At 46.9% G+C, this 27,717-nt stretch overlaps 1 protein-coding gene across 3 annotated transcripts in view; it reads left to right on the plus strand.

The window, feature by feature from the left end:
- The window catches only part of LOC144756333 (uncharacterized), a 155,877-nt gene that overhangs the window by 85,145 nt on the left and 43,015 nt on the right, over nucleotides 1-27,717 (plus strand). The window contains exon 1 of one of the 3 annotated variants that reach the window (XM_078646055.1): nucleotides 657-704. The exons of the other annotated variants lie outside the window; for them this stretch is intronic. Coding sequence (XP_078502181.1) covers nucleotides 666-704 — 39 coding nt within the window. The 5' untranslated portion in view covers nucleotides 657-665. Of the gene's footprint in view, nucleotides 1-656; nucleotides 705-27,717 lie in introns of those variants that run through there. 3 annotated transcript variants of the gene reach the window in all.

The raw sequence follows: 27,717 nt of genomic DNA on the forward strand, positions 1-27,717 counted from the left end.
AGTGCAAGGTCACCGAAGGACTCTCCCTGCTGACATCCTGTGTGACCTGCAGGCCACGGTTCGAATCCTGGCAGGCGGAATTTAGCTCTTCATACTTGTACGGTTAATTAAACCTGTTGTCATAGTGATTAAGAACACCTATTATTTACAGAGCCCAGAGAGCCAGACTAGAAAACAGGTTATCATAATGGAACGTCTAGGAAGGAGTTCTGAAAGATTAATTACAAGGTCCAACAAAATAAATAAAAATAAGTCGGAGGCTCTCATTATTTAATCCGCGCGTTTCGTTTACGATATTTCGCCAATAAAACGATGCATAAAACGTACTTTTTTGTTAGAAATATGGAACTAATCCTAATGTATGGAAAGGATTGCCATGCCCCACAGATGGTGGGACGATGTAGCCGTGTGCACGGGCCTCTGGTTCTCGGTTTGTTTGCACACATTCTCGTTAGAATCCGTCTTCTTTCTCGGTATCTTGGAAGGGGTCGTGTTCGTTGGCCTCATTCTTTCGAAACATGCCCGTTCGTGTCACGGTTAACCTCTCCCCTCCCTCCGGATGCACGTGCAGCTTGTGGCATACAACTGGCCCCACCCCCACTCGTGCCAGGCCTGAGGCAGGAAGTGACGATCCGGAAGTCATTCAATAGGTGGCCATCTTGGACATGTGCACTGTTGTCTTCAGTCTCTTGCACAATACAAAGGTAACACCAGTCGGATCCGAGGGGTTGGTGTAGCGATTTAGTTAGTTGCGGACATGTAGATTTTAATCTCAGGTTCAGCATTAGGGTTGGCATTTTTCCAAGAGGAAAATTCGGGTCATCTGTGCACACGTTTTAATATTCTGCAAAAGCCAAGAGGTGATTGTTAAGTAAAACTTTATGTGAAATCATAGGTATTATTTTAACCTTCACTTTCTGCCTTTGTTGACTTTATCAGTCAGGGGTCATTAGGACAGGAGTATAACACATTTTAAAGTGTTTTCTTCTAACATTTACTGTTTAAAATACGCACCTATTGTAACTCCTTAACTTCCTTACTTAGAGCAGGCAGTGTTAGAGGGAACATCTTACTCTAGTAAGAAAAAACAATTTACACAATAATATGGTTTTAATCAATCAATCAATTGGGAAAATGAGCCAGACTCAAAAAGTGATCAAAGTTCTGGATTACACGCCGTAGTATATATATATTATATATACTGCAAAAGCCACAAAAAATACAGGTTTCAAATTCCTCCATGACACAAATGCTGGGCAGATAAGATATTACCTAAACAAGTAAGTATTTCGAAGAATGTACTTGCCTGTGTTTAGCAGAAGCCCCGTCTCGTGGGTTAGTTCTCAGAATGAAGGTGAGATAACATAAAAACTCTTTTATGGTGTTTCTGCATAGCGAGTGAATAACTTTTGTTTAATGTCATTGGGCCCAGCTCAGCCTGTCTGACTTTAACATATTCTCAACAGGCTGGAGCTAAGGCATAATCCACCCTTCTTAATACCCTGTGCTCATTGACAGTGCAAGACAGTTTCTACTGTCGGCCTCAGGTAGAAATTGGTGGCCTTTTCTGTACAGGCTGTACTAATTGTTGATGCACTGTCAGGTTTAAGCCTGCACAGAAATGTAATCTATTTACGTGTTTCAGTGCAGCTACATTTACCATCAACTTTATGTGTATTTCCTATAACTAATGTTCACTGTGACCTATTTCTGCAGAACCCACAGGTAACTTTTTCAGCACGTCTGTGTTCTAGACTAGGCCGGTTCACTACTTACTAGATTTAAGAAGCATTGGCATAGCCAATAGGTCTCGCTTTTGGGACCTTATAAGTATTTAGTTATGCAGCACAATAGCCTTGGTGCAACAACACCAACTGTTGCATTGCTAAACACTTACAAGTTCCCAAAGGCGAGACCTATTGGCTATGCCAATGCTTGTTATTTTGGTCCCCGGATCTGTTCTGTGTCCCAGTTTTACCCTGCTCTCCACCAATCAGGACCCCGCGGCCTGAAGAATGGAAGTGTGCCTCTGAGCTCTAGCGCCATGGAAAGAGCGGTCTTCTTGTGACAAAGGTGATCAGCGTTGATAAGTAGCAGAAGGAAGATGCTATCTGAGGGGACCTCTGAAAATGAAGCAATAATGTTTAATTTCAACTTTGCGGCAATAAAGAATGTTCAAGTCACTCAAGACGCATGGATCGCTGCCAAGATGGACTTTTGGGTCAGAGTTAGGGACATCTTCTCAATTCCTAATAATACATTTTTCAGATGATATTTTTGTGAGGGATATGTTGAATGTCCCCTTCTCAGGGTCTTACTCAAAGTCTGCTCTTGCATTGTAGCTTGTCTGACCCATCCATTTCAAGCCTTTCTGTCAAGGTGAATAGGCAAGTGATACCCTTTAGACAAAGATTCCTCAAAAGACCATGTTACATGTATGTATCCGTGCAGGCTAAAGCCTGTAGTGCAAGTGATGTTGGATAAGCAGTGGGGACTTACTGTCATTGTGACGTATGACACCTTAAGGGGTGACGTCGCAGCTTAGGCTGCACTAGAATATGAAGGATGCTGATTGACACAGGGTACATTCAAGTACTACTGAAAAGTTGGCAATTTAATAGCAGAGCGGTGAGATTCCTTATTTTGTAAGACTAAAGTAAGTGCAGTCTCTGAGCACGCCAGGTGTTCTAAATCACACACTAGATATGGAAATGCACATTTCACCATGGACGTGCACAAGGCCACACCTCTGAAAAAACACTAATGGCTAGCAGGACGGTGGCGATTGGGTGGACCACCACTACCTGGTGCTTTCATGTCTTTCCTGAGTGCCACACCAACATACCTGGATTTTTAGCCAATAGCAGGTTGCATTCTGGGACCTGTAGATTTATTCTTACAATTGTCGGCATGGACCATCATAATTCCTCGTTTCACACCAATATCCGGTGGAGCGGGGAACCAGACAGGGGTGTTCCCTCTCCCCCCTACTGTTCGCCTTGGCGATTGAGCCGCTCGCAGCTGAGGCCCGGACGGGTAGACATTTTCGGGGCATAGACAGCAGGGAGGGTCAACAATTCATCTCCTTATAAGCGGACGACTTTCTATTATTTCTGGAGGATGGATCAGGGGCCCTGAAGGGGGCGGAGCGACTCCTGGAGCGCTTCGGAGCATTGTCAGGGCTGGCAGTCAATTGGTCTAAAACCTGCTTGTTCCCTCTGAGACGAAACACAGAACAGCCCGATCATACACCCGAGATTAGATGGGAGCCCACTTGCTTGAAGTATTTGGGGGTCTATATATACCATACGGCAAGTGACTTGATGGAGGGTAATGTGGGCCGCTGCATGCGGGCACTGAAGGGCTGTATGGACTTTTGGGCCACGCTCCCGCTGTCAGTGGCTGGGCGCATTTCTCTATTGAAAATGATTGCCCTGCCGCGATTTTTGTATTACTTTCGTACCCTCCCCGTCTGGATACCTAGATCCTTCTTTTGCCAACTGAAATCCTAGATGACCTCCTACATATGGGGGAAGGGCAGATGTAGAGTGGCGCTAGCGACGCTCACCCGCCCGAAAGATGAGGGCAGTATGGCGACTCCTGATTTTGAACTTTACTATTTAGAAGCACAACTGCAGATTTTTACGCAGGAGATAGCGAGGGTATTTCGAGGTCCGGAGAGCGGGAGAGGCGGAGGCACGCCGCGCCATGTTCTGGCCTACATCGCTTTGCAGCAGAGAATCCCTCTAGGAGATCTGACGCCTGAGAAACGGACGTTCAGGCTCTGCTGGAACCGGTCCCAGCGTCGCGCGGGGGTGCAACACCCATATGCCCCAGAGATACCCCTGGGAATGCTCACAGCACTCCCCCATGGAGGTGATTGGTCGCAGTTGCAGAGTTGGGAGGACGCGGGAATACAAGTGGTAGGTGACCTTTACGAGAACGGGGAGCTTGTCCAGTATCAGGTACTGCAGGAGAACTTTGGACTACCCAGAGGGGACTACCTACTGCATGCTGCGGTGACTGGGGCCATCCAGCGACACTGGAGGGGAGGATTGGCAGAACCACCGACGACTATGGCCTGCCAGTACGCCATGATGGCAGCTGGAACCTACAAGGCAGTGACATGCTTGTACTCCAGAATGCTCCGGGAAAACCTACCACCACTGACGAAGCTAAAGGACAATTGGGAAGCGGATCTTGATAGGGAGATCCCTGAGACGACGTGGGCTTTGTTAGTGAGACGGGCTAAAAACAGCACGAGAAACGCGCGCTTTCAGCAAATTCACTTTTACGTGCTCCATAGGGCCTACTTGACCCCGGGCAAAATCAAGAAGTATTTTGGTGCAGCCAATGCGGCATGCCCGAGATGCGCTTTAGAAGGGGCGGAGCTGGAACATATGTTATGGTCATGCCCTGGCCTTCGGGAATTTTGGCAGGCGATAGGTGAAACTCTGAATGAGGTGACGGACAGGACACTGCAATACGATGTAGCAGTTTGCCTATTGCATTGGTTTCCGCACACGCCCAAAACTAAAATCACGAGTAAATTTATAGACATGGGCCTGATCGTAGCTAAAAGGGAAATCACACGGAATTGGAAGGCGAGAGCAGGGCCTACACATAAGAGATGGGTCAAGGAGTTCCTGAGGTGGGCCACATGTGATAGTACGCACCGATACCTGATGGCTCGCCGTACACAGAACGATAGAGCATTGGACATGGCGGCAGCTTGGGAGGCATTGGTGCAAGCCCTTAGGGACAGTACACTACAGGAGGATGAGGTTGATCTGAGCGGAGACGGGCACGGCCCCCGTGACACACTAGGGACACCGCAAATCTAGGATGATACTGAACAGCGTCTCCTGATCACAACCATAGAAGGGACAATAGCGGGTACTCATGAGTGGGTGGTGAGCGTTTTGGAGGGGGGGAGGGATGGGGTGTTGGGGATAGTTAGTTAATGTGGGGGGACTCCTTAGAGGAGAGTGGAGAAAAAGCAGGCGAATACATTGCCAAGGGGGAAGATTACACCTGACGCGCCCTACCAGGCCTTGAGAATTCTTCATTGTATCGCCGCCCGACCTCCGGGTTGTGGGCCACCAGGCTGTGTACAGTACTGATTAGGGACAGAAGAATGTAAGAGCTAATAGGTGTTAATACTGTGATGTAACAGCTGCATTGAATGTCTGCAATAAAAAAAATAAAAAAAAAATGGACCATCATAATTGCAGCATGCAATGTGCTCATGGCTAAAATGTCAGGACTTGTATAAGGTGTCACAGGTGTCAGGGTCTGTAAGCAACTACAGAAGGGGTGAAATTATATCCTCTTTGAGAGGGTTGCCGGTGGCCTTCAGCTTATTGAACACGAGGATGACACTGATGCAAGGGAGGAAGGCTCAGTGCAGGGTACTGTTAAGAGGGTTAAGAAACATGAGCAGCCCGCATCCCTCCAGCAGGCCTGCTAAGGGCGGTATCTGTGCCCTGCAGGTGATGGACCCAAGGGGCGAGGCATCACAAAGGAAAGGATGCTGAAACGTGCCCCTGAGCTGTTTAAAATAAAAATACCTACGGGGAGAAGGGAAAGAAGTTCTACGTGGAGCCCACGTTTTGCTTTCGCCCAGGCTGACTAGTAACTTCCTTCACTCGGTACGCTGTTTGTCTTCCCGTTCATGGTTTATTGGAGTCATTTCCTCTGCGTCCGCCCCTGACCAAGTTACCTTTTAACTTTTAATTTCTGAGACTGCAGACTAGTGACAGCGGGTGAGTGGCAGCCTTCAGTACTGTGCCACAATGGTCTCGGCCTGCCCTTTGCAACCTTTGCCATACAATTATCTTTTCGACTATACATTAAGTCCTGGCCGCAGGGCGACTTCGCTAAATAAGAAGCCTGGACTGGGAGTCTGGAGACAGCCGAGCCGATAATGGAAGTGGGACTAACTCACTCGCCAGGGCGCGTGCAGAAGTGTTTTATTTCTCTTTGGTTTTCAGTACAATAGAAAGGGGTTTCGTTGTGCAAGCAAAGGTCACGGGGGGTCAACCAAGGTAGGTCTGGCTCTTATCAGTGCAGCATAGAGGTGTGCGAGCCAGCCATGGTCTTATTGGGATAAAAATGGGCCCGGACATCAAACTTAAAGCAACCTTAATTAGTGAACCAGATAGTTAAACAAGGCGGGCCTTGAAGACTGGGCTCGCATGCGGCTGAGTGGATGCTTTCCGGAGCAGTGATGTCTCTTCCGGTTAAGCAGCCTGGGGATTTTGGAAGGGGCATTTACGTACTGCCTGTCCTTGTCATGTCCGCCGCTCAGGACAGGGCGACCAGCTTGGAGGATTGACATGCGCAGTGCAAGGCATAAACTGTGCAATCGATACCACGTAGGTTGGTGTCAGGACGTTTGGAGAATCCTTATTGTATCATGGCATACAGAAGAGCTTTGCACTATGTTTACATGGTGTTCATCAGTTGTGCTAGTGATTGAAGCAGAGTTATTAGTGCTGCCTGCCATTTTAAAAACAAAAGTCATCGCGATCACGATCGCTGTATTGAAGCAGAGTTATTAGTGCTGCCTGCCATTTAAAAAACGAAAGTCATCGCGATCACGATTGCTGTGAAAGCAAAAGTGAATGCAATGACGCGCTAAATCACGAAAGGGATGCGCGCGCAGTAGCGCGCGTGCTTGTTGCGCGTTCCTGCAAGCTGGTTGCCGCTTTGGGAGCATTTCCCAAAGCCCCTTCTAAATGTCTCTCCGAGCAGCGCATGCACGCTGGCTAAGCGAGACCTAAATACTATCCCTTATCTGAAATGTTTGTATTGGTGTGTGGAATTTTTATACTTGTGTGTGTGTGTCTATATAATGTATTCCTGTTATTTCCCTACATCAGCAGTACCATCTACAATGAGCTTCAACTTCATCCAACTCTCTCTTAAACTATCACCGCACCCCACACTCTAGAATACCCACATCCCCATAGCAACTAACAACACAGACTCCACACTTATAACAGGAAAATATTACCAGCTTTAAGCAATTTTTCTACAGACACGAACACTAAACTGCAGATCATGCCAGTATAAAACCAGCCAGGTGCAACCCTATCAGTATACATGCCACTACCTTAGACTCAGATCGTAGCTCTGAGCAGCTTACCTATTTCAGAGTTTAAAAAAATGTCAAGCAGAAGTCTCATCCTCATTTGGCAGGTATCCCCACCACTCCTAATCATTTTCACCTGCCAAAGCAACTGAAATGCCTGCCTTGGCCTTACATGGATCGATTGTCCGAAAGAACCCAAACTACTCCCCAAGAGATTGGTCACACCTTGGCGAAAGCTTAGACTTGAGGACTTTCACTCTCTCTTAAGAAATGACCACTTGGGTCCTTTTAATAATGTCGAGGCAGGCTACGAAATGTTCTGCTCCTGGATTACTCGGGCGCTTGATTCCCTCATCCCGTCAACCTAGTTTAAAGGCCGCTCCCAGGAATCTAGCCCCTGGTATATACATTGAGCCTATTGAGGAAAGCATGTAAAAGAAATGAACGCGAATGGAGGAAAGATTATGACCTGGGAAAAAAAGCATACTATTTGGCTGAATTAAAGTCATATCCCAGAGCCATTTGCAAAACGCGGGCAGCCTATTATGCCATCGAGATTAGACTTAGTCCTAACCCTGCCAAATTCATATTTAAAGTCCTCAAAGACCTTAGTGCCAAGAAAGCCTTGGTGCCTATAACCTTTTCTGAATCCCATTGTGAAGAACCAGCTTCCTTCTTCGTGGAGAAAGTACGGGCAATTTATCGGTCCTTTCCTTCTATGTCTACTTCTTGCATCTATACTCCCTCCAGGCCAAGGCCAGCCCCCAGCCTTTAGGTTAGCCCAGAAATCTCCACTGAGGAACTAAGCAAACTGCTCGTGAAAATTAAATCTGGCTCCCCTGCTGACCCGCTTAAATCTGCTCAGCTCAGAGAATCCTCCTCGCTCTGTCTGACGCCTCTATGCCAGATAATTAACGCCTCTTTCTCTTCTGCCACTGTGCCAGCTAAATGGAAACAGGCCTGGATCTCTCCCATCCTTGAAAAACCCAACTTGGACTCTACAAAGCCCGAGAATTATAGACCTATTTCTCTCCTCCCCTGGGTAGCGAAGGCTGCCGAAGCCCATGCTAATAACATACTCACCAACTTCTTGTTCTCCAATAACATTCTAGATGCTACGCAACATGGCTTCCGCGCCGGGCATAGCACAGATACTGCTCTACTGGCTATGGTGGAGCATTTGAGCACCATTCTTGATTCCGGTCAAACGGCGGCACTGATCCTACTGGATCTCAGTGCCGCCTTTGACGCGGTCTTGCATGCAATTCTGCTCCACCGCCTGGAAGAGGTAGGGATCTTGGACCTGGCCCTTGAATGGTTCAGATCCTTCTTGACCGGAAGATCCTTTCGTGTCTCCACTCTTCCTTTTTTAGCCCAGGCGCATCCAATTGAGCAGGGGGTCCCTCAGGGCTCGGCATTGAGCCCCACATTGTTCAATCTCTATGTTCAGCCACTAGCTGCTGTCGCCAGATAACGGGACCTCACTATGGTCTCATATGCGGATGACACGTAGCTAGTGGTTGCTCTAACGGATGGCTCAAGCCTGAATATCTCCAAGTTTAAAAATGGCCTCATGGCCGTGGCAGAGTGGATGTCGTCTAACTGCTTGCAACTTAATGCAAAAAAAACAGAAGTTTTAATAGTTGGTAAGAACACTGACTTATGGGGTGACCATTGGTGGCCTAATGCCTTGGGGAAGGCCCCCGAACCTAAGAATGAAGTTAAGAACTTGGGGGTGTGGATGGACACCTCTCTCAGCTTCTGCTTCCACACTAAAATAGTTGCTGCAACGTGTTTTGGCATTCTACGAGGGATTAAACCTATCCTAAAATTCTTTGATGCATCTACCAGACAGTTGATAATCCAGTCCACTATTCTATCTCGCCTGGACTACGCTAGCTTCCTGCTTCTGGGGGCCAATCAAGCTGAGATCACCCGGACGCAGCTACCCAGAACGCAGCAGCCAGAGCCTTAGTTGGCCTTCCCCGGTTCTGCTCCACCGCCGATACAATCCGGAGGCTTCACTGGCTCTCTGTGGCACAGAGGATTCAATTTAAGACGCTCTGCCTGTCCTTTAAAATTCTGAAACTGGCTATGTCTAAAATGCTTGACAACTTGCTGATCCCGTATGTCCCTTCCGGCACATTACGTTCCACTGGGCAGCATTTAGTTACGGTGCCTCGGATAAAACGTTGCAGAGCGGGACGTCGCTCCTTCCGCTACTTGGCAGCAAAATTGTGGAACTCACTACCGGCCCACACACGAGAACCGGACGATCTATTGACATTCAGGAAGGCAGTTAAAAGTCACCTCTTTCCCTTAAGAATATAAGTTCTTGCAGGAATCTGTCTTACTGGGCTCCACCGTGGTTTACTGCACTTCTAGCTGCTGTAAGCGCCTCGACGCCCCTTTGCTGGGGCAGCTGAGCGCTATATAAGTAGTTATAACAGAACATAACATCCATTGACATCAATGGGATTATCCTCCAAAACTACTCAATCTCAGCCTACTATGAGATGCTGAACATTGAGAGGTATGCTGTTGAGTAGACTGACCAATACTACCTCAATAACAAGTCCATACACCTCCTCGTCACACCTCACCTCATACCTACATATGCACACCATTTCGGATTTCAGAGAAGTATGGCAATACAAAATGTAACCTATTTAGAGGACTCTGCTTTACCTTGCAGCTATGGTAATTTCACTTACCCGTCTGCTTTGCACAGCCTTATGTGGGCTTGTCCTGCCAGTGCTCAGATCCAGCAGTAGCAAACAATTGTAACAGATACCTACAGGTTTCTATACTCACGTCTCGTTAACATTAACAGTAAAAACACTGATAGTGCATTCTGTGGTTTTACTGTTTGTAGCTTTAGAGTGCTTTGCATTTAATAAGCATGATCTGCCTAGTTGTTAGTTTGCCTTATTTGAATCAATTTCTTTATATGTGAGCTTGCTGCTGAATAAGCTATTTACCTATCTCCCGCACTCACCTCTCTAGATTTCTTCTAATAATTTTTCAACAACAACTATTTAAACCCTTAAAGTAATTCATGGCAGTAATGACGTCTCTCTTTATATTCACATGTTGCACTTCACATTACAACCCCTACAAGCAGTGCCCGGGCTCAAAATCTTAGGAGCTGTTACAAAGTCATCCTCTGCCCTGGGCACCCCCATTTTTGCTGACTGGTACTGGTGGTAACTGACTCTGAGAGCCTCTGGGCTCTGCTTAACCAGGGCCAGTGCTAAGGTGAAAACACAGTGAAAACAAACATGGTGAGTGTAAAAATTCAGGACAAACGGTCAAATTCAGGACACATATTCAGGACAGGAGGTCAAAATTCAGGACAAAAGGTAGGTTTTACAGACACATCAGAGGAGGTCGCACAATAGTATATAAGTAAGCCCATCCATGTCAAAACATATTCAACCATTTGCAAACCTATCCATCATGTATCCTTCCATCTATCATTTCACTCATCCATCCCTGCATCCGACCTTTCACTCATCCATCCATTATCCATCCATCCACCCTTTCACCCTATCCATCTGTACACTCATCCATCCACTCTTCTACCATCCATCCATCCAGTCATTTATCCTTTCACCCATCCAGCCATCCTTGCACTTACTCATCCATCCACCCAGTCACTCATCCTTCCACCCATTCACCCTTTCGGTCATCCATCCATCCTCCCTTACTCTCTCCATCGACCCTTTCACTTAGCCATCCTTCCTTCCATCCATCCACCCACCCATCCATCTACTCATCCACTCATGAATCCATCCATTGATCACTCATCCATCCTTTCTCTCATCCATCTATCCTTTCACTCCTTCACTCATCTATTCATCCTTATGTCAACCTACCCTTCCTTTCACTTACTCATCCATCCTTACATCCACCCTTTCACTCATCCGTCCATCCACACACCCTTGCACTTATCAATTCATCAATCCATCCATCATTTCACACATCCATCCACCCACTCACTCGCTCATCATCCACCTTTTCACTCATCCATCCTTTCACTCATCCATCCATCCTTTCACTCATCCATCCACCCTTTTACCCATCCAGCTACCCTTCCACCCATACATCCAACTATTTACCTTTTCTCTCATCCATCCTTCCACTCACTCACTCATCCATCTATCCATCCTCTCTCATTATCCATCCATTCAATCTTGTATTCATCCATTCACCCTTTCACTAATCAACCCTGCCATCCCTTCATTTACTCACTCGCCCACCTTTTCATATTAATTTTGAGCTGAGGCTTTGTCTGCAGAGTTGCAGACAGAAGAGGCCCATCAAGAACTTCACCTTCGCTGCAGGAGCCATCCCAGGACTGGGACAGGAGCCACCCAGGGAGGAGACAGGATCCACCAATGTGTGTGGGGTTAGGGGGGGACAGGAGCCATCACAGGCAGGGGGGACAGGAGCTACCACATGGGGGGGACAAGAGCCATCACGAGGGGGGGAAAGGAGCCACCACATGGGGGGGCAGGAGCCATCACTGGGGGTGCCAGGAGCCATCACTGGGGGGACAGGATCCATGACAGGGGGGACAGGAGCCATCCAGGTCGGGCACAGGAACCACCCAGGGTGGGCACAGGGGTGGGCATGCAGTATTCTAGTATCATCATGGTCTCTTCCAGGGTGGGGTAGGGCTCGTCACCCTCTCCTGGTTAAGACAACGAGTAGACAGGCTCACTTTCCAAAATGTTAGTTTTGCTATCCCCCACTGCGATATACAGTACTTAAAGGAGATACTCCAAGAGAACTGATAAAACTGGTTGTCCTCCATACTTTGTTAATCAGTGTGGGTGGGATTGTGCCATTTCTTAATTTTATTGCATTATAGATTGCATGTTTGAAGAACCGAGGTTTGCTTACAATTTAGTGACAGTAATTAAGCTCTGCTCTGTGAAGAGAACCACGTACTGCCTCAGTGTAATACTCACTTTGTAGGGTTCAAAACAGATGGCAGCACGCTCCTCAATTATCAAGAGTATTCACATTTATATGTAAGTTCTAACATATATGCCCCACCGGAGAGCTAGTTGCAGCTTAAATCAAAGAGACTGGTTCTTTGTTTAAGCTACTGTGTGCCTCCAAGAAAACACAAACCCATTAAAATATTACTTTTCCTATTCTGAAAAGCAGCCCTGTCTGGTATGGTGAAGGGCCACACTATAGCAGGAGGAGGACTTGCCGCGTACAATTTAAAGATAAACAAGTCCAAGGGGCATATCTGAAATGGAAGCATAGAAGCTTTCAGTTTAAATTCGGAGGCATGGCTTAATGTATTAAATGTTTATCATTTGTTCAAAGTGGTTTTGGCAGGTTAGGAGTTCGAATCATGGAAAAGTCGTCTCTAGCCTCCATCCTCCCGAAGGTTGGTCCATTTGAAAAGAATTGAGTAACAATAAGGTCTGTTATGTGAAGGTAATATTCCAATGCTACTTGGTATCTGAGCTTTGGTACTGCATCGGAGTCTGTTAAACCCGACCTCAACAGCATCGAAGTCATGAAGGGAGGTGGGTGGAAGCTGTGCTGGCTTTAGGGTGGTGCGAACGGTGCCCGGTTAAAATTACAGACAAATGGTGTACGTTAAAGAATCCTTCATGGACAGACAGACGAAATTACGGACTGTCCGTGAAATTTACAGACGGTTGGGCACCCTAAGGGTCTCCCCTAGGTGTCTCAGGGGTGGGGGGTATGTACTTATAAGGGGGGCCTTATAAAAAGTTTTGTATGCCCTGGGGATAGAGGAATTGCATATTTCATGTCCCCCATTGTAGTAAAGTGCTTCCCAAAATCGATTTTTGTGCTAGCAGCACTGTGGAGTCAGGTTCTACATTATTTTTGCATATTCAGGACCCCTAACATCTCCCCTAGGTGTCCTGGGGGCAGGGGGATGAACCTATAAGCAGGGTCCTTATAGAATATGTTTTATAGGCCCTGTTGTTGGAGAAATTAGACATGTTATTCTCCCCATTGTAGATCCCCAGAAACATAGGTTAACATTGCAATAGTTTATGAACTCATAACTATCGCTAGGGATAACCGAAAACTGTCATTCAAGGATTTAAGAGAATGGTATTGATAAATCTAACAATATGCTTTTGTTGAATTCATCTTAAAATATACGGAAAATACGGTATAAGACTTTCTTGTCGGTAAGCCAAAATTCAGCCTTTCTCCCCTCTTCCCTGATTAGTCAGAGTTAACAGGATTAGCCAGGCTGCTTCGATGAAGTGGTAAGTGCACCAAGGAAGAAAGGCTCTCTCTGGCAGGAGAGGGCTCTGCTACACAGGAGTGCCAGGACAAGGGGAGGGGTCATAAAGCAAGAGCTTCAAAGGAAGAATGGAACAGGCAGAGAAGGCCAGATCCATCTACCCCACCTCCTGAGAACCCAGCCAGATGGCAGGCTTAAGAAAGTAATTTGCAGATGTCAGGGGTAGGAGAGCTATGGAAATGACCCACACTGGAGGTTGGTTTAACTAGTTCTTGCTCCTCTGCTGGACGTCAGCCATATTGAATTTTGGAGAAATAGGGCTTTCTTTGAGACCTTTGTGCCACACTTTGGAGGAAGTGGTCATGCTCTGGCGTGTTGCCCTGCACCTCATTGGACAGGAGTGCCCTCCAGCTTGGCCCTAGAGAACACTGAATAAGTATCTGAGAGGGGCAGAGCCTCTCAGATCTGCTGCTTGAAACCAAGAGCAGAAGAAGGGTCCATGCTGGAAGTTTGATTTGCATCAACCAGGCCCTGCACTCTGACTGACTGCGCCTGCTGCACAATCTGGAACTACAGCCTTGTGGAGGACCTAACTGCCTTCAAGAGGAATTAAGAGTGCATTCACTACAAGCTACAGGTAAACAGAGCTCAACGGGAATATCACCACCAAGAATCCCCAGCCTGTAGTGTGTCCAATGGATTTGTAAGAGTTTTGTTATAGAGGATTGTGGGAACTGATGTCCCAGACTTTCAAGGACCTTATTGAAGATTCTAGACCCTTGGATTGTGTTTCGGACACTTTGGGACCCCCAGAGGAACTTCAGGAAGAAGTTCCCCTATTTGGAGAACTTAACCCGATCCAACCCCAAGAGCCATGCCGACGACCTACAACTGCGAGCCGTCCTGCCTTGCTGGTTAGTTCCACTGAAAAGCTCTGGAGGTCTGACTTTCAGAGTTTGACAGGAGCTCCCTGGAAAGCATGAATGCGCACCTTCACTGAACCTGAACTGGTGAAGAGCCTCGGGGGACCCCGGCAGAAAAAGCGCCAGAAAGGTTTCTAAGCCTGAAAGTAAAACTTTGATAGAGACCTACCGCAGGGGTGTCCACACAGGGCTCGATCCCGGTCCTCCTGTAACTTTGACTTTGTCGTGGTCAAGTACGACCACATGTCCTAATAGGTGCTATAGGTTTCTATGTGCTATATAGTGCTAAATCTGTAAAAATTCATACACTGGATTATTTAGTTTTGCAGTCATTTTAAGGATGCAAATATTTCCTATTTCTATAAATTGGAGTTGAATTTTTATTGTGAGTTTTATCTAAATTATTTACTGAATAGGTGTTTTTAAATGCTTTACATACCTGTCCCTGAAGTGAAGCCTGCCTTCTCGCAGCCAAGCTACTAAGGGTTGAGCATGGGGTTAATTTTCTGAGACTTATTCTGAGCCCTAGACTGTGTTAGTGGCCTTATTACCAGTGGTAGATATATTTCTACCACTACTAATAACCCACTTTCCAACAGGGATATTTTTAGGGGTGCAAAATTTTAAAAAAGTGGAAGGATAGTTCCACCGGCCTCTGCCTACATGTATTGCTTTTTCCCTTTTTTTCTTTTCATTTTTTTATTAACAACACAAGAAAGTACATTTGTAGCATATATATAATAGGGATTGAAAGGAAAAAAACAAGAATGGGGAAAGGGGGGAAGTTAATTACAAATCAATAAGAATGATTAATTTTTCCAGACGAACAAAAACAATTTGTAAGACAACAAAAAGAGAAATTTTAGCATTTACATACAAAATACAGATAAGATCTTAAACAAAGGTACCCCAAATTTTATAAAATGTAATTAATTATCAAACTCCTCTTATTTTAGCTAATGCTGACTCCATAGCATAAGTTTCTTTAACCAAAGACCACCATTCCTTGATATGAGGTGGTTTCGGTGATATCCATACCCGGGCAATGGTCAGTCTAGCACAAGAAAGTAAGATAGTTATTAGGTCTTTCTGTGGGTTGTTCAACGTCTGTACACCTAATAATACTATTAATGCAGAAAGAGGAGCGGGTCTGACACATTTTTCAAAACCTGGTCAACTCCTGACCAAAACTCAGCCAGTTCTAGGCATGAAAATAGCACATGTTCTAAATCGGCCGCTATTAAGTCACATTTGGGGCATTTAGACCGGTCACTGGTTGGGCTGTTTAGGGACCATTTTGATATTCTTTCTGGTGTGTAATACAGAAAGCATATTGTTTTATATTGTTGTAGCCTTAAGCTAGAGGACTGTATCAAACTATTGATACAACAAAAAGCAGCAGAGATCTAATTAGCGGTTATATTAATACCCAGTCTTATACTCCACTTCTCAGCAAGTTTCACACAGTCATCAGCCTTATAGGAGTTGAGGTATTTATAGCCCTCACTAATTAATGATTTAGTCTTGACTGCGTAGAAACAATTCCAGATATCTGAGTCTGAGATTTTCCTCAAATTCAGCTTACGTATAAAAAGTCACGGATTTTAAGTATTTAAACCGCATAGCTTCAGTCAGATTGTAAAGAGCCTTTAGTATTTCAAAATCCATAAAGCCATCATTACCATAAAGGTCCCCTAAAGTTTTGATTCTGAAAGTAGCCCATATATTACCAGCTCCATCATGAAAAATTTCAGGAAGTCCCGGATTGCCCCACAAGAGGAGTTTGGGATGAAAAAACAAAGTTTTACATGTAGTAAGAATCAAAAAACAAATTTTAACAGTCTCTCTTGCAATCTTGAAATTTACCCTTTTGAAATAATTGGGGTCATTCACTTTAGCTAAAAACATATTAGAGTCCGCCTCCAGCATGAATTTATGAGAATAATGTTGGTTATTTGGGTTAAATAAACTACGGAGACGGTTAAGAAAAGTTGCCAAAAAATATACCCTGAAATCAGGAAAGTTAAGCCCCCCTTTGTTTAATGGAAGCTTAAGTAGAGCAATTGATCGACGGGCTTTTTTATACCACCAAATAAAACTACTAAAAATCCCGTCTAGCCTTTTGAAAAAAAAAGTTATTAATACTGTACTGACGAATAACTCCACCTCTTCTGCCAGGTAATCAGTTCAATTGGTGCAGGCGGAAAGGCCCCTAACTCGTGGAACACTTCAAAGATCATATTCTTTTTAAAAAAGAATAAACCTGCTGATGAGTGGGGCTCATATAGACCCATTTCACTCATAAACACGGATGTAAAAGTGTTTGCCAAATTCTTAGCCACACGACTTGGCTCCATTTATCCCGAAATTAGTAGACCCTCAACAGCATGGATTTGTTATGGGCAGAGATACAACAGCTCATGCAAATATGGCTATAACAGCATTCGATGTGGCAGAGACCAATTCCACCCGACTCGGTATGGTATTCCTGGACGCTGAAAAAGCTTTCGACCGAGTGGGGTGGGATTAACTCTGCGCAGTAATGACAACCTTTGGTTTTAAAGGCCAATATCTAAGGTGGATACAAGCCCTTTATGATCATCCAACTGCTAAAATCAGCTATGCTGGGATGACATCCTCTAATTTCATAATATCTCTGGGTACTAGGCAAGGGTGCCCTCTGTCACCCTTGCTGTTCACACTCTCTATGGAACCATTTCTTTACGCTTTACAGATCCAACCTCGAATAGTTCCTTTTGATTTTGGCCTGAATTCTCTAAAAATTACAGCGTACGCCAATGATATCGCGAAATATTCTACAGACGTGGTAGAAGCTCTACATGGGATAATTGAGGAAGACAATAGGTTTGGGGCAGTCTCCGGATATAAATTAAATACAAACACAACACAGATAATAATGAACTATAAACCACAGGCCCCGGTACAAGGGATATGTAGAGCAGCTACATATCTAGGTGTCAAAATCTCTTCTAAAATAAGCGACATAATCACACTTAATTATGAGGCTCTACTAAAGGAAATATCTGTCACACTGAAAAAATGGCATAAGGTCCCGCTTAGTATCATAGGTCGGATTAACCTAATCAAAATGAAGGTATTGCCTAAATTTCTTTATTTATTTAGGTCCATCCCATTACGTGTTAGTATTGCTTTTTCCAGATGTATTTTTTCTGTACTTTTTTCAGGTAACATGACAGTCTTGTATTATGCATACTGTGAACGGAGTCCCCTTTAGGTGTATAAGTAAGTGCAGGTTGTCAGTGGGTGTTCTTAGCGAGGCATGATTGAGAGCTGTGGAGTTTAGGCTGAAGGCATTACAAATTTCTCATAGAGGCTCTCAGCGGGTCATAACGTTTTTCAGACTTATTCCAAACCCTTTTTTGGCCTCTCAGTGAGTGCACAAAGGGGTGATTGCATTTGAGGCAATTGTAATAACCATTTTATCTGAAAGTGTTAGTTAAAATATTGGTATTTCCAAAGGGATAAGAAAATGCTGTGTTTATTCGTGAGGTGCGAGTGCCTATTTGAGAAAGGCAACGGTGAAGGGGAGGCAAAGCAAAAAAGCATATCCAGAAGGACAAAGTAAAAAGACAGCGATAAAGAGGAAAAATATAAGCTATGGGATATGCCGATGGAGGATATCAGAAGGATGTGGTGAGAAAGATGGTGTAATTGACTAACTTAGACTAAGGGAAACTCAGAGAAAATGGGCGAAGAGGACAACATGAGTAAGACACCCTGAGAACCCTATCCCTTCCACACAGATTTGTATTGTTTATTTTGCTGTCTATAATTTCAGGTTTTAAACATTCTCAATTCTAATGACTAGAATCATTACTCATTTATCTGCTACTGCTAACAAGCATTGGCAAAGCTAATAGTTGTGGCTTGTTTTATGGCATATGTTCCTTGCATGAAATATCTGGATGCAATGATGCAAAAACTTACAGGGGTGGACCACAATACTAATCTGGTGGAAAGTTAGCAACACGATTTTAGATCAAATTATTTAGGCCATGCCCTTTAATTACATAAAAAACACACAAGATGATGGACATTCCGTCCATCATCTTGTGTGTTTTGCTGGTCGCCCTATGTGGGATGAGTATGCTCAGACGTGGGTCCAGTGCTCACTACGCCACTGAAGTGAAGCTATCGTGTCTGATGACGGCAGATAGCCAAAAAACGGTCGTAGGATGCTTGATTCCGGTCCAGGGAAGACATGGCTTGGCAGTTCGGGCTAGACTGTTCCCATGAGGCACAGGGTCAAGACTGATTTGCATATGGCCATGTCTGAACTGGGGTGGCATGGCGAGCAAAATAACGATGGATTAAAACCCAGATCTGTGACTGGAGGTGAATGCTTTGCATTGTGCAACATTCTGTCCATCATCTTGTGTGTTTTGCTTTACATAAGCCACACTTCTTGTGAAGAATTCCTAGTTGCACTTCTTTGGCCACATCCCTTTATAGATACCCCAAACTTTTTAACCCACTTAAAACCCTGCTGGTTGGTGTTAGCCACTAAGGGGTGCCAAGTGAACTCTTAGGAGACCAGGAGGATGAGTTCCCATAGTTTAGTCTAGAAGGAGAAATACCTGTATTACAGACTTTATTTCCTGATCTAGAATGGCCTGATCTAGAATGAACTGTCTGATGCCTCAAAGCATCCCGAGTTGGCCGTAGCAGAGATTTGCCTCTGAAGATTAAGCCGGTTGGACTCCATTCACTCCTGTTCAGGAAGGCGGAAGTTTTTTCTGTGAGATGAACAGGATTTCTGTTTCAAGTTGAGTTTTAGGGGGTGGTTTGACATCTGCTTTTGGATTCTGTCCAGAGTGTTGGAGAATAGGAGGATATCTTTCAGGCATGAAATCTTTACATAGGTCTGGGTGTCACCTACATATGAAGATAAAGACTACGAGAGTTTCTAAGAATCTCCCCAAGTGGTTTTAGATATAGGTTAAATAGAGCTTGGGACAATCAAGTCGTGAGGAGCTCCTGTGTTTAGGCTTACTTTGCTCAAAGTATTTGTACTGTTCGAAATAGAGTGGCAATTCTTGCCTCCCAAACGTTTTGAAAGATCACAGATTTTTGGAGCTGGTGAAGTTAGATTTTTGGAGCTGATGAAGTCAGTGCTTAAAATAAAACAACAAAATGTATATTTGTAAAGTTCATGCCCTGTGGGTTTCTTGCCTCTGAATAACAGGTGTTTATTGTTTCCCAGTTCAGTGATATACCTGAGATTGTAGTAATGTGAAAACATTCCTGACGTGACTAAGGTTTACTATTACAATTGTCATAAAGTTTTGCTACTCCCACTTTCTTTCAAAAAACAGCCTAAGCTTAGGTAGCTTTTCAAAGCGTGCCACAGAAAAGATAGAAAGCCCAAGTGCTTCCATTTCCAGCCCTGCCCATTCACACAGTGCCACTGTGTGTCACACAATATCGGGTTCCTTCACACGGTCATCCTGTGAGGAGCCATTATCACACTGTAAACGGACAGGCAAGGTGGTAAGCCCTCTACTCAGTGGGGTTCCAGCTGGCTTCAGAGGCTCTAAGCAGCCAATGACTATTAAGATGTACAGCACTTTAAACATTAAACAAAATAGAAAATCCAGTCTAAAACTAGCTATATGGACTGTGATCATAAGAAATATAATAAAGTAACCCACATACCTGCTGTAGGCTGCCAGATTACTGAGAACCTTAAGCCACGTGCCATCCCAACACTTCTTAACCCATCACATTGCTGAACACTGGGCTCCATTACACCTCGGTGGTTCTTACACCAAACACAACATCCTTACAAGCACACCCTACATGATATAGCAAGCTGCCCATTTAGGGAAGTGCTTTAGCGCCCCGGAAGTAAGCTCTACTTAAATGTTGCAGTTCAGTACAAATGTTTGGAGCTGGAGGATTGGCGGGAGCAAGGGACAAAAATAGGCAGCACTCGGCCTGAAGCCCTGCCCCTCCCCAAGGCCCGCTCCCTCCTCACATGGTGACTTTTTAAAGTTTGTAGGCCTGCACTTAGCTGCACAGACTCGCATCCTGCATCAACAGTCATTAAATGAGGGATTCTGAGGCAAGACCACAGGCCCTATACTTTAGTCTTTTCCATAATAAAACTCCAACATTTAAAAAGCTATCTCAAACAGAGCCCTGCAGTGTAATAAAAGAACTCTGACATCCACCAATCATCGCAGAGGTTCATCCATGTTCACTCTTGCCTGGTCAACCCACTTAGCGAATACAAGTGTCCTGGTTATTTGAAGCACTTAGATGGTAACAGCTCACTTGAAGTTATGACAATTGGACAATAGCTCCCTTGACCTCACACTGTAATAGCTCTAAGCTAACTGCAGCGGTCAGAGGTGACCGAAATGCACCACGCAGCACTTTATTAACTTAGGTAAAAAAATACGCCACTTTTAAAGTAGGGAAATATTTTTAGTGAACTGGGAGCTATGTGTGATGTTAACAGTAAGAATAAGCGCAATAGTCAAACTCATGGTTCGCCCTGTATTGGAGTTTGAGGTGAAGGAAGGAGGAACACAGATCGGAATATCTTGATGCAGAAAATGCCGAAGATATCAACATGGAAGTGATTTCGACGTGATCTTATGCCACTTATGAATCACTCCCACACTTCTGGCATGCAGAAGCCATGGTGGGTTGTTGCTCACCAGCAGGTGCATTGCTACAGTTAGTTCAGTAGGTGCAGTGCCACCATGACCCATAGGTGTGAGGGCCCAGTGCACCCCAGTTTGATATTTACTACCTGTTACACCCTTGCTCTGCCACTGCACACTAGAGCACGGAGGGACGGTTTCTGCACCAGCTCTTCTGTGACTTCTGGAATGGCCATGAAGGAAGCCTTCCTGTTGGCCAAACCCAAGAAGTGGCCCTCTCCCGGCTTCATCTGCACGAGTGTGCCCTAGGCTGGAAGGGGTGGAAACTAGTAACAATGTCTAGACAACGGTGCCTGGTAGATGGAGCGAGCATAGTCTTATGATGCCACACATAAGGGCATGGTGCTGGCAGTCGCAACGATTGGAAAATAGAATGGACGATGACGGATGATTTCACAGCTGAATGGGCTGATTGGTCCAAATTTCAAAACATCCGCAGACTAAACTTACTGCTTCAGAGAAATCATTTTGTCACCTTTTCTCCATTTCCAAATCGTGCCTTGGATTTGGACAAGGAAAAACAAAAAGGGATAGGTTGAGTGAGTTAACTAATCTCAGCCACTGATTCTAGTCCATCTTTTTTAATTACAGTGCCAATCCAGACAGAGCCCAGCCACACGCAAATTAGGATGGACATGCTCCAAAAGAAGAGAAAAGCCTGAACTGCCTGGCTATGTCCTCTTTAGACTGGGCACAGGTACCCAAAGGTGTCAAGGCGATAGCACTGTGGAAAGTTCTCTGACCTCTGCCATAATGAAAGGAAAATTATTTTTGAGCATGCGTAGGATAAAAGAAGGTAGAAAAATGACTGCCTTGACCTGTAGTCCAAACGTCAGTTTGGTGTCTAAAACCACACCTAGATTTCTGACTTTATTCACTGGTGTAGGAAGGATATTTCTTGAGGCCACCAGTAAGGGGCCCATAGGGTGGGTTATTCCTGAATCAGAAGACTTCAGTTTTCCCCAAATTAAGTTTTAGACAGTTTTGGCTCATCCAGTGTTTGATTGCTACCATGCAATTATAGAAATTGAGGCAGGTATGATTGTTTGTTGAGGACCTGGCAACCACAGTTTGGCTGCCATCTGCATATGAAGTCGGGTGTCGACCAAAGGATCTGATCAAGTTCGCCAGAGGTTTAACATAAATGTTAGACAATGTGGGACTGAGGGAGGACCCCTGTGGAACTTTGCATGGTAGACTAAAAGGTTCAGATACAAAGGGATCAAGGGCCACTATCTATTTCTTTTTTAAAGGAATGAACCTAAGAGTTTAAGGGTGGAACCCTTGATACCAGCAGCCTGGAGACGGTCGATTAAGATCTTGTGGGTGACTTTATCAAAGCTGCTGAATATCAAGGAGTGTTAAGTCAGCAGTATACCCACCATCCGCTATTGCTCTAATTTCATCAGTTGGTTTTATGAGGCTGTTTCAGTACTATGACCGCTTCTGAAACCAATTTGAGTAGAGTCCAGGAAATGGTGGTCGGATAAGAATTGTGCCAGTTGATGGTTCAAAGCTTTTTCAGTGTTTTTTCAGGTAGGTATAAGAAGGAGATAGGTCTATAGTTGTTAGGATCCACAGGATTCAAGTTGGCTTTTCTTCTGCAGGGGAAGGATGGAGGCATTTTTTCCAAACTGAAGGAAAAAGTCCAGAGGACAGTCAAGAGTCATAGGTGATGGTCAGACATTCTGCCACCGTTTCCGCGACCATGTGAATGATGGAAGGAAGACTAGGGCCCAAAGGGGAGCCACACTGAGAAGTTTTTATAAGTGAAGTAACTTGCTGTGAGGTAAGATGGGGAAAATTGTGGAAAAAAAGCTTGTCGAAAGAATGCAAATTTGGGAGAAGATCGTCAGCCCTGGAAGCCTGCTTCTGACCAAAAATATTCTAGATTTGGACCACTTTACTCTAGAAGAAATTCGTCAAAATGTTACAGAACTCCTGGGTGTTGTTGCTCGAGGTTTTCCTTGGAGGTGAAGTCAAACAGTTACAATTTTGAAAAGCTCTTTGGAAGAATTTTTGGCGTCAGGAATTTTTGGGGTGAAATAAGTTGACTTTGCCTTATGTACTCGCTTTTTATAATTGTTAAGGCAGGCCTTGTATTTTTGTTTTTCAGTAGAATGATAGCCTTTTCTCCAGAGTCGTTCTTGTTACCTGCAACCTACAACTCTGATGAATTTCATGAAACATAGGTCAGCCCTTCACCACCTAAGTGTCCATAAATAAAAATAATTTTGAAGCAAGCTGCACTGCAAGAAAGCCCCTCCTGCTGCTTGAGGTATAAGTGCAGAATTTACAAAGGTCATTCACGTGCCACCTGGTGTTTCTCAGTTTGGCACCACAGCAATGTGCTTTTGTTAATTTGGCTTCAAATTTTGACTTTGTGGTCACTGTGGCAGCGGATGGTCCAGCACAGGGCAGGCTATCCTCTGTGTGTGTTTCAGTGCTAGCAGAACAAATGTCAAAATGCAAAAAAGCTAAAAAGGCTGCTGGCTACTATTCTAATGCAAAGCTCGACTTAGAATTGCGGCTGGTGTGTTGAGTCATAACATTTAAAGCGCTATTTCCAAAATAACTCGGAATGAAAGCTTTCCAAAACACTTGTTCAGCTAAATCTTATAAATGAAGCACATTATATTGCAGCAGCATCTCCCTCAATATAAGCCTTCCGAGTTCGGGCCACTGAGAAACTGTGTTAGGTATAGTATCATGTATTTATTTATTTATTTATTTATTTATTTATGTATGCGATACGGCCACCAGCTGCTGCGTGCGCTTCCCCCTCCGCTCTGCCTTGCTGCCCGACTGCCGCCTGTGCCCCTGGTGTTGTCATTGTCTGAATTGGTCTACTCACGCTGTATTTTTCCTCATCGTTTTTTCCCACGCTGTATTTTTCCTAACTGTATTATTCCTAACTGCTTTTCTCCCCCTGTCTTAATTGGTCTCCTCACGCTGTATTTGACCCCATTGTGTTTTCCCACGCTGTATTTCTCCTAACTGCTTTTCTCCCCCTGGATTTGCCCTAATTGCTTATCTCACGCTGTATCTGTCCTTACTGGGGCTTCCCCCGCTGTATTTGTATTTCCCGCTGTTTGACTGGTTTTCCGCCCTCCGTCGTCCCTCCCCGCTCCCCGCTTCCCGCCACCACCGCTGACCCCGCCCATTTCTTCCTTCTGTTCCCTCCCCGCTCCCGCCTCCCAGCTGCTCCGCCCACCCGCGCACTTGGCCATATATGGCGACCGTGCGACGCAGGTGAGTGTGTCCTAGTCCTAGGACGCTCCCGCGCCGCACGGCCACCAGCTGCTGCGTGCGCTTCCCCCTCCGCTCTGCCTTGCTGCCCGACTGCCGCCTGTGCCCCTGGTGTTGTCATTGTCTGAATTGGTCTACTCACGCTGTATTTTTCCTCATCGTTTTTTCCCACGCTGTATTTTTCCTAACTGTATTATTCCTAACTGCTTTTCTCCCCCTGTCTGAATTGGTCTCCTCACGCTGTATTTGACCCCATTGTGTTTTCCCACGCTGTATTTCTCCTAACTGCTTTTCTCCCCCTGGATTTGCCCTAATTGTTTATCCCACGCTGTATCTGTCCTTACTGGGGCTTCCCCCGCTGTATTTGTATTTCCCGCTGTTTGACTGGTTTTCCGCCCTCCGTCGTCCCTCCCCGCTCCCCGCTTCCCGCCACCACCGCTGACCCCGCCCATTTCTTCCTTCTGTTCCCTCCCCGCTCCCGCCTCCCAGCTGCTCCGCCCACCCGCGCACTTCGCCATATATGGCGACCGTGCGAACGCGCAGCGTTGACGCGCAGCGGGCGCGCCGATTGTGCGCCGAAGGCGCGCCAAAGGTAAGCCCGTCTGCGCCCGTCCGCGACCGGATCGCGACCAGCGCCAGGACCCCTGGCCCCCACCGACGGAAGCCGACCCGACGAACCTACAGCGCCGCCGACCTCATCGCACTCAACACCGGCCACATCCCAGGATGTCACCGAGCCGCCCCGAAGCACACCCACGGACCCTTCAGCTGCCACGCCTGCAAGTTCACCTGCATCCGGACCTTCCCTGCACCCGCCAAGCCGAACTCCAGCAGCACCCACCTCAAGTGTATCCTGCTCAACACCCGCTCCGTCCACAGACACGCCGTAGAACTCTGGAACCTCCTCGACACCACCGCCCCTGACGTTGCCTTCCTCACCGAGACCTGGATGAACGCTTCCTCAGCCCCAGACATCGCCATCGCCATCCCAGAGGGCTACAAGATCGTCCGGAGGGACCGCGACAACCAGACCGGAGGAGGCATCGCCATCATCCACAGAGACACCATCCGCATCACTACCAACACCGATGACACCCTCACCACCGCTGAACACCTGCACTTCCAGATCCACACCAACCCGAAGACCACCCTCAGAGGCACCCTGATCTACCGACCCCCGGGACCACGCACACGATTCAGCGAGGACATCGCCGACTTCATCAGCCCGCACGCTCTCCCCTCCGCCGACTACATCCTCCTGGGGGACCTCAACTTCCACCTGGAGAACAACAACGACCGCAACACCATCACCCTGCTCGACAACCTCGACAACCTCGGACTCAAGCAGCTGGTGACCACCCCCACCCACCTCGCCGGACACACACTCGACGCCGTCTTCTCATCCAGCAAAGACGTCACCGTCAGCCACGCAACAGGACTCCACTGGACGGACCACAGCTGCGTCCACTTCACCTTCAGAAGAACGACGATCCACCACCTCCAGCAACAGGTTGCTCGAAGAAGCTGGAACAAGATCACAGCCGACCAGCTCGCCGCCTCCCTGAGCCAGCACCCTCCCGCCAACTCAGCGAACCCCAGCCAGGCCGCCGACAACCTCACGAAATGGATCAACGACTGCGCGGACGAACTCGCCCCTCTGAGAACCCCACCCAGCAGATCCGGCAGCAGAAAAACACCATGGTTCACCGACGAACTCAAGAGCTCCAAGAAGAACTGTCGAGCCCTCGAGAAAGCCTGGAGAAGGGAACCAACGACGGACAACATGACCACCCTCAAGCTCGCCACCCGGAAACACCACCAACTGATCCGCGCCACCAAGAAAAATGCATACAAGGACCGGCTGGACAACAACGCACACAACTGCAAGGAACTCTTCAACATCGTGAAAGAGCTCTCCAACCCCAACGCCGGAAACAACGACATCACCCCATCGCAAGACCTCTGCAACTCCCTCGCGTCCTACTTCCACAACAAGATCACGGACATACACAACAGCTTCAACAACCAACCAACGCAAGCCACAACCGCAACGACGCCACCCACCACCACCCTCCGCACCTGGACCCCGATCAGCACCGAAGACACCATCCGCACCATGAACTCCATCCATTCCGGATCTCCGACTGACCCCTGCCCTCACCACGTCTTCAACAAAGCCGACGCGGTCCTCGCACCCCACCTGCGGGACATCATCAACACCTCCTTCGACTCCGCCACCTTCCCTGAGAGCTGGAAACACGCCGAACTCAGCGCTCTCCTCAAGAAACCTACAGCAGACCCCACCGACCTCAAGAACTACCGTCCCATCTCGCTCCTCCCGTTCCCGGCCAAAGTCATCGAGAAGACCGTCAACAAACAGCTGGCCGCCTTCCTCGAGACGAATGGATCCCTCGACCCCTCACAGTCCGGCTTCCGAGCGAACCACAGCACCGAGACCGCCCTCATCGCCGCCACCGACGACCTTCGAACTCTGATGGACAACGGAGAAACAGCGGCCCTCATCCTCCTAGACCTCTCCGCGGCTTTCGACACTGTCTGCCACCGCACCCTAGTACAGCGCCTCAGCAACATCGGAATCCAGGAGAAGGCACTGGAATGGATCACCTCCTTCCTCGACGGAAGAACACAAAGAGTCCGCCTACCACCGTACAAGTCAGAGGCCACCAAAGTCATCTGCGGCGTCCCTCAAGGATCCTCACTGAGCCCCACCCTCTTCAACGTCTACATGAGCCCCCTCGCGACCATCGCACGCCAACACAACCTCAACATCATCTCCTACGCTGACGACACCCAGCTGATCCTCTCCCTGACCAACGACCCCGCCACCGCCAGAGCCAACCTGCACGAAGGGATGAGAGACGTAGCCGAATGGATGACGACCAGCCGCCTGAAACTGAACTCAGACAAGACGGAGGTCCTCATCCTGGGCTCCACGCCCTCCGCCTGGGACGACTCCTGGTGGCCCCCCGCCCTGGGCACCGCACCCAAACCGACGGACCACGCACGCAACCTGGGCTTCATCCTGGACTCCTCCCTCTCCATGACCAGACAAGTCAACGCCGTCTCCTCGTCATGCTTCAACATCCTGCGCATGCTACGTAAGATCTTCCGGTGGATCCCCACCGAGACGAGGAAGACGGTCACCCAAGCCCTCGTCACCAGCCGACTGGACTACGGCAACGCCCTCTACGCCGGAACCACTGCCAAACTCCAGAAGAGACTCCAGCGGATCCAGAACGCCTCGGCGAGACTCATCCTCGACATCCCCCGACGCAGCCACATCTCCGGACACCTGAGAGATCTGCACTGGCTCCCGGTCAACAAGAGAATCACCTTCCGGCTCCTCACCCACGCGCACAAAGCCCTACACGACCAAGGCCCGAGCTACCTCAACAACCGGATCACCTTCTACACCCCCAAGCGCCTCCTCAGATCAACCAACCACGCCCTCGCCGCCGTCCC

This window comes from Lissotriton helveticus, chromosome 5_1 (genome assembly GCF_964261635.1).
Source record: "Lissotriton helveticus chromosome 5_1, aLisHel1.1, whole genome shotgun sequence".
In the NCBI taxonomy this organism is placed as follows: domain Eukaryota; kingdom Metazoa; phylum Chordata; class Amphibia; order Caudata; family Salamandridae; genus Lissotriton; species Lissotriton helveticus.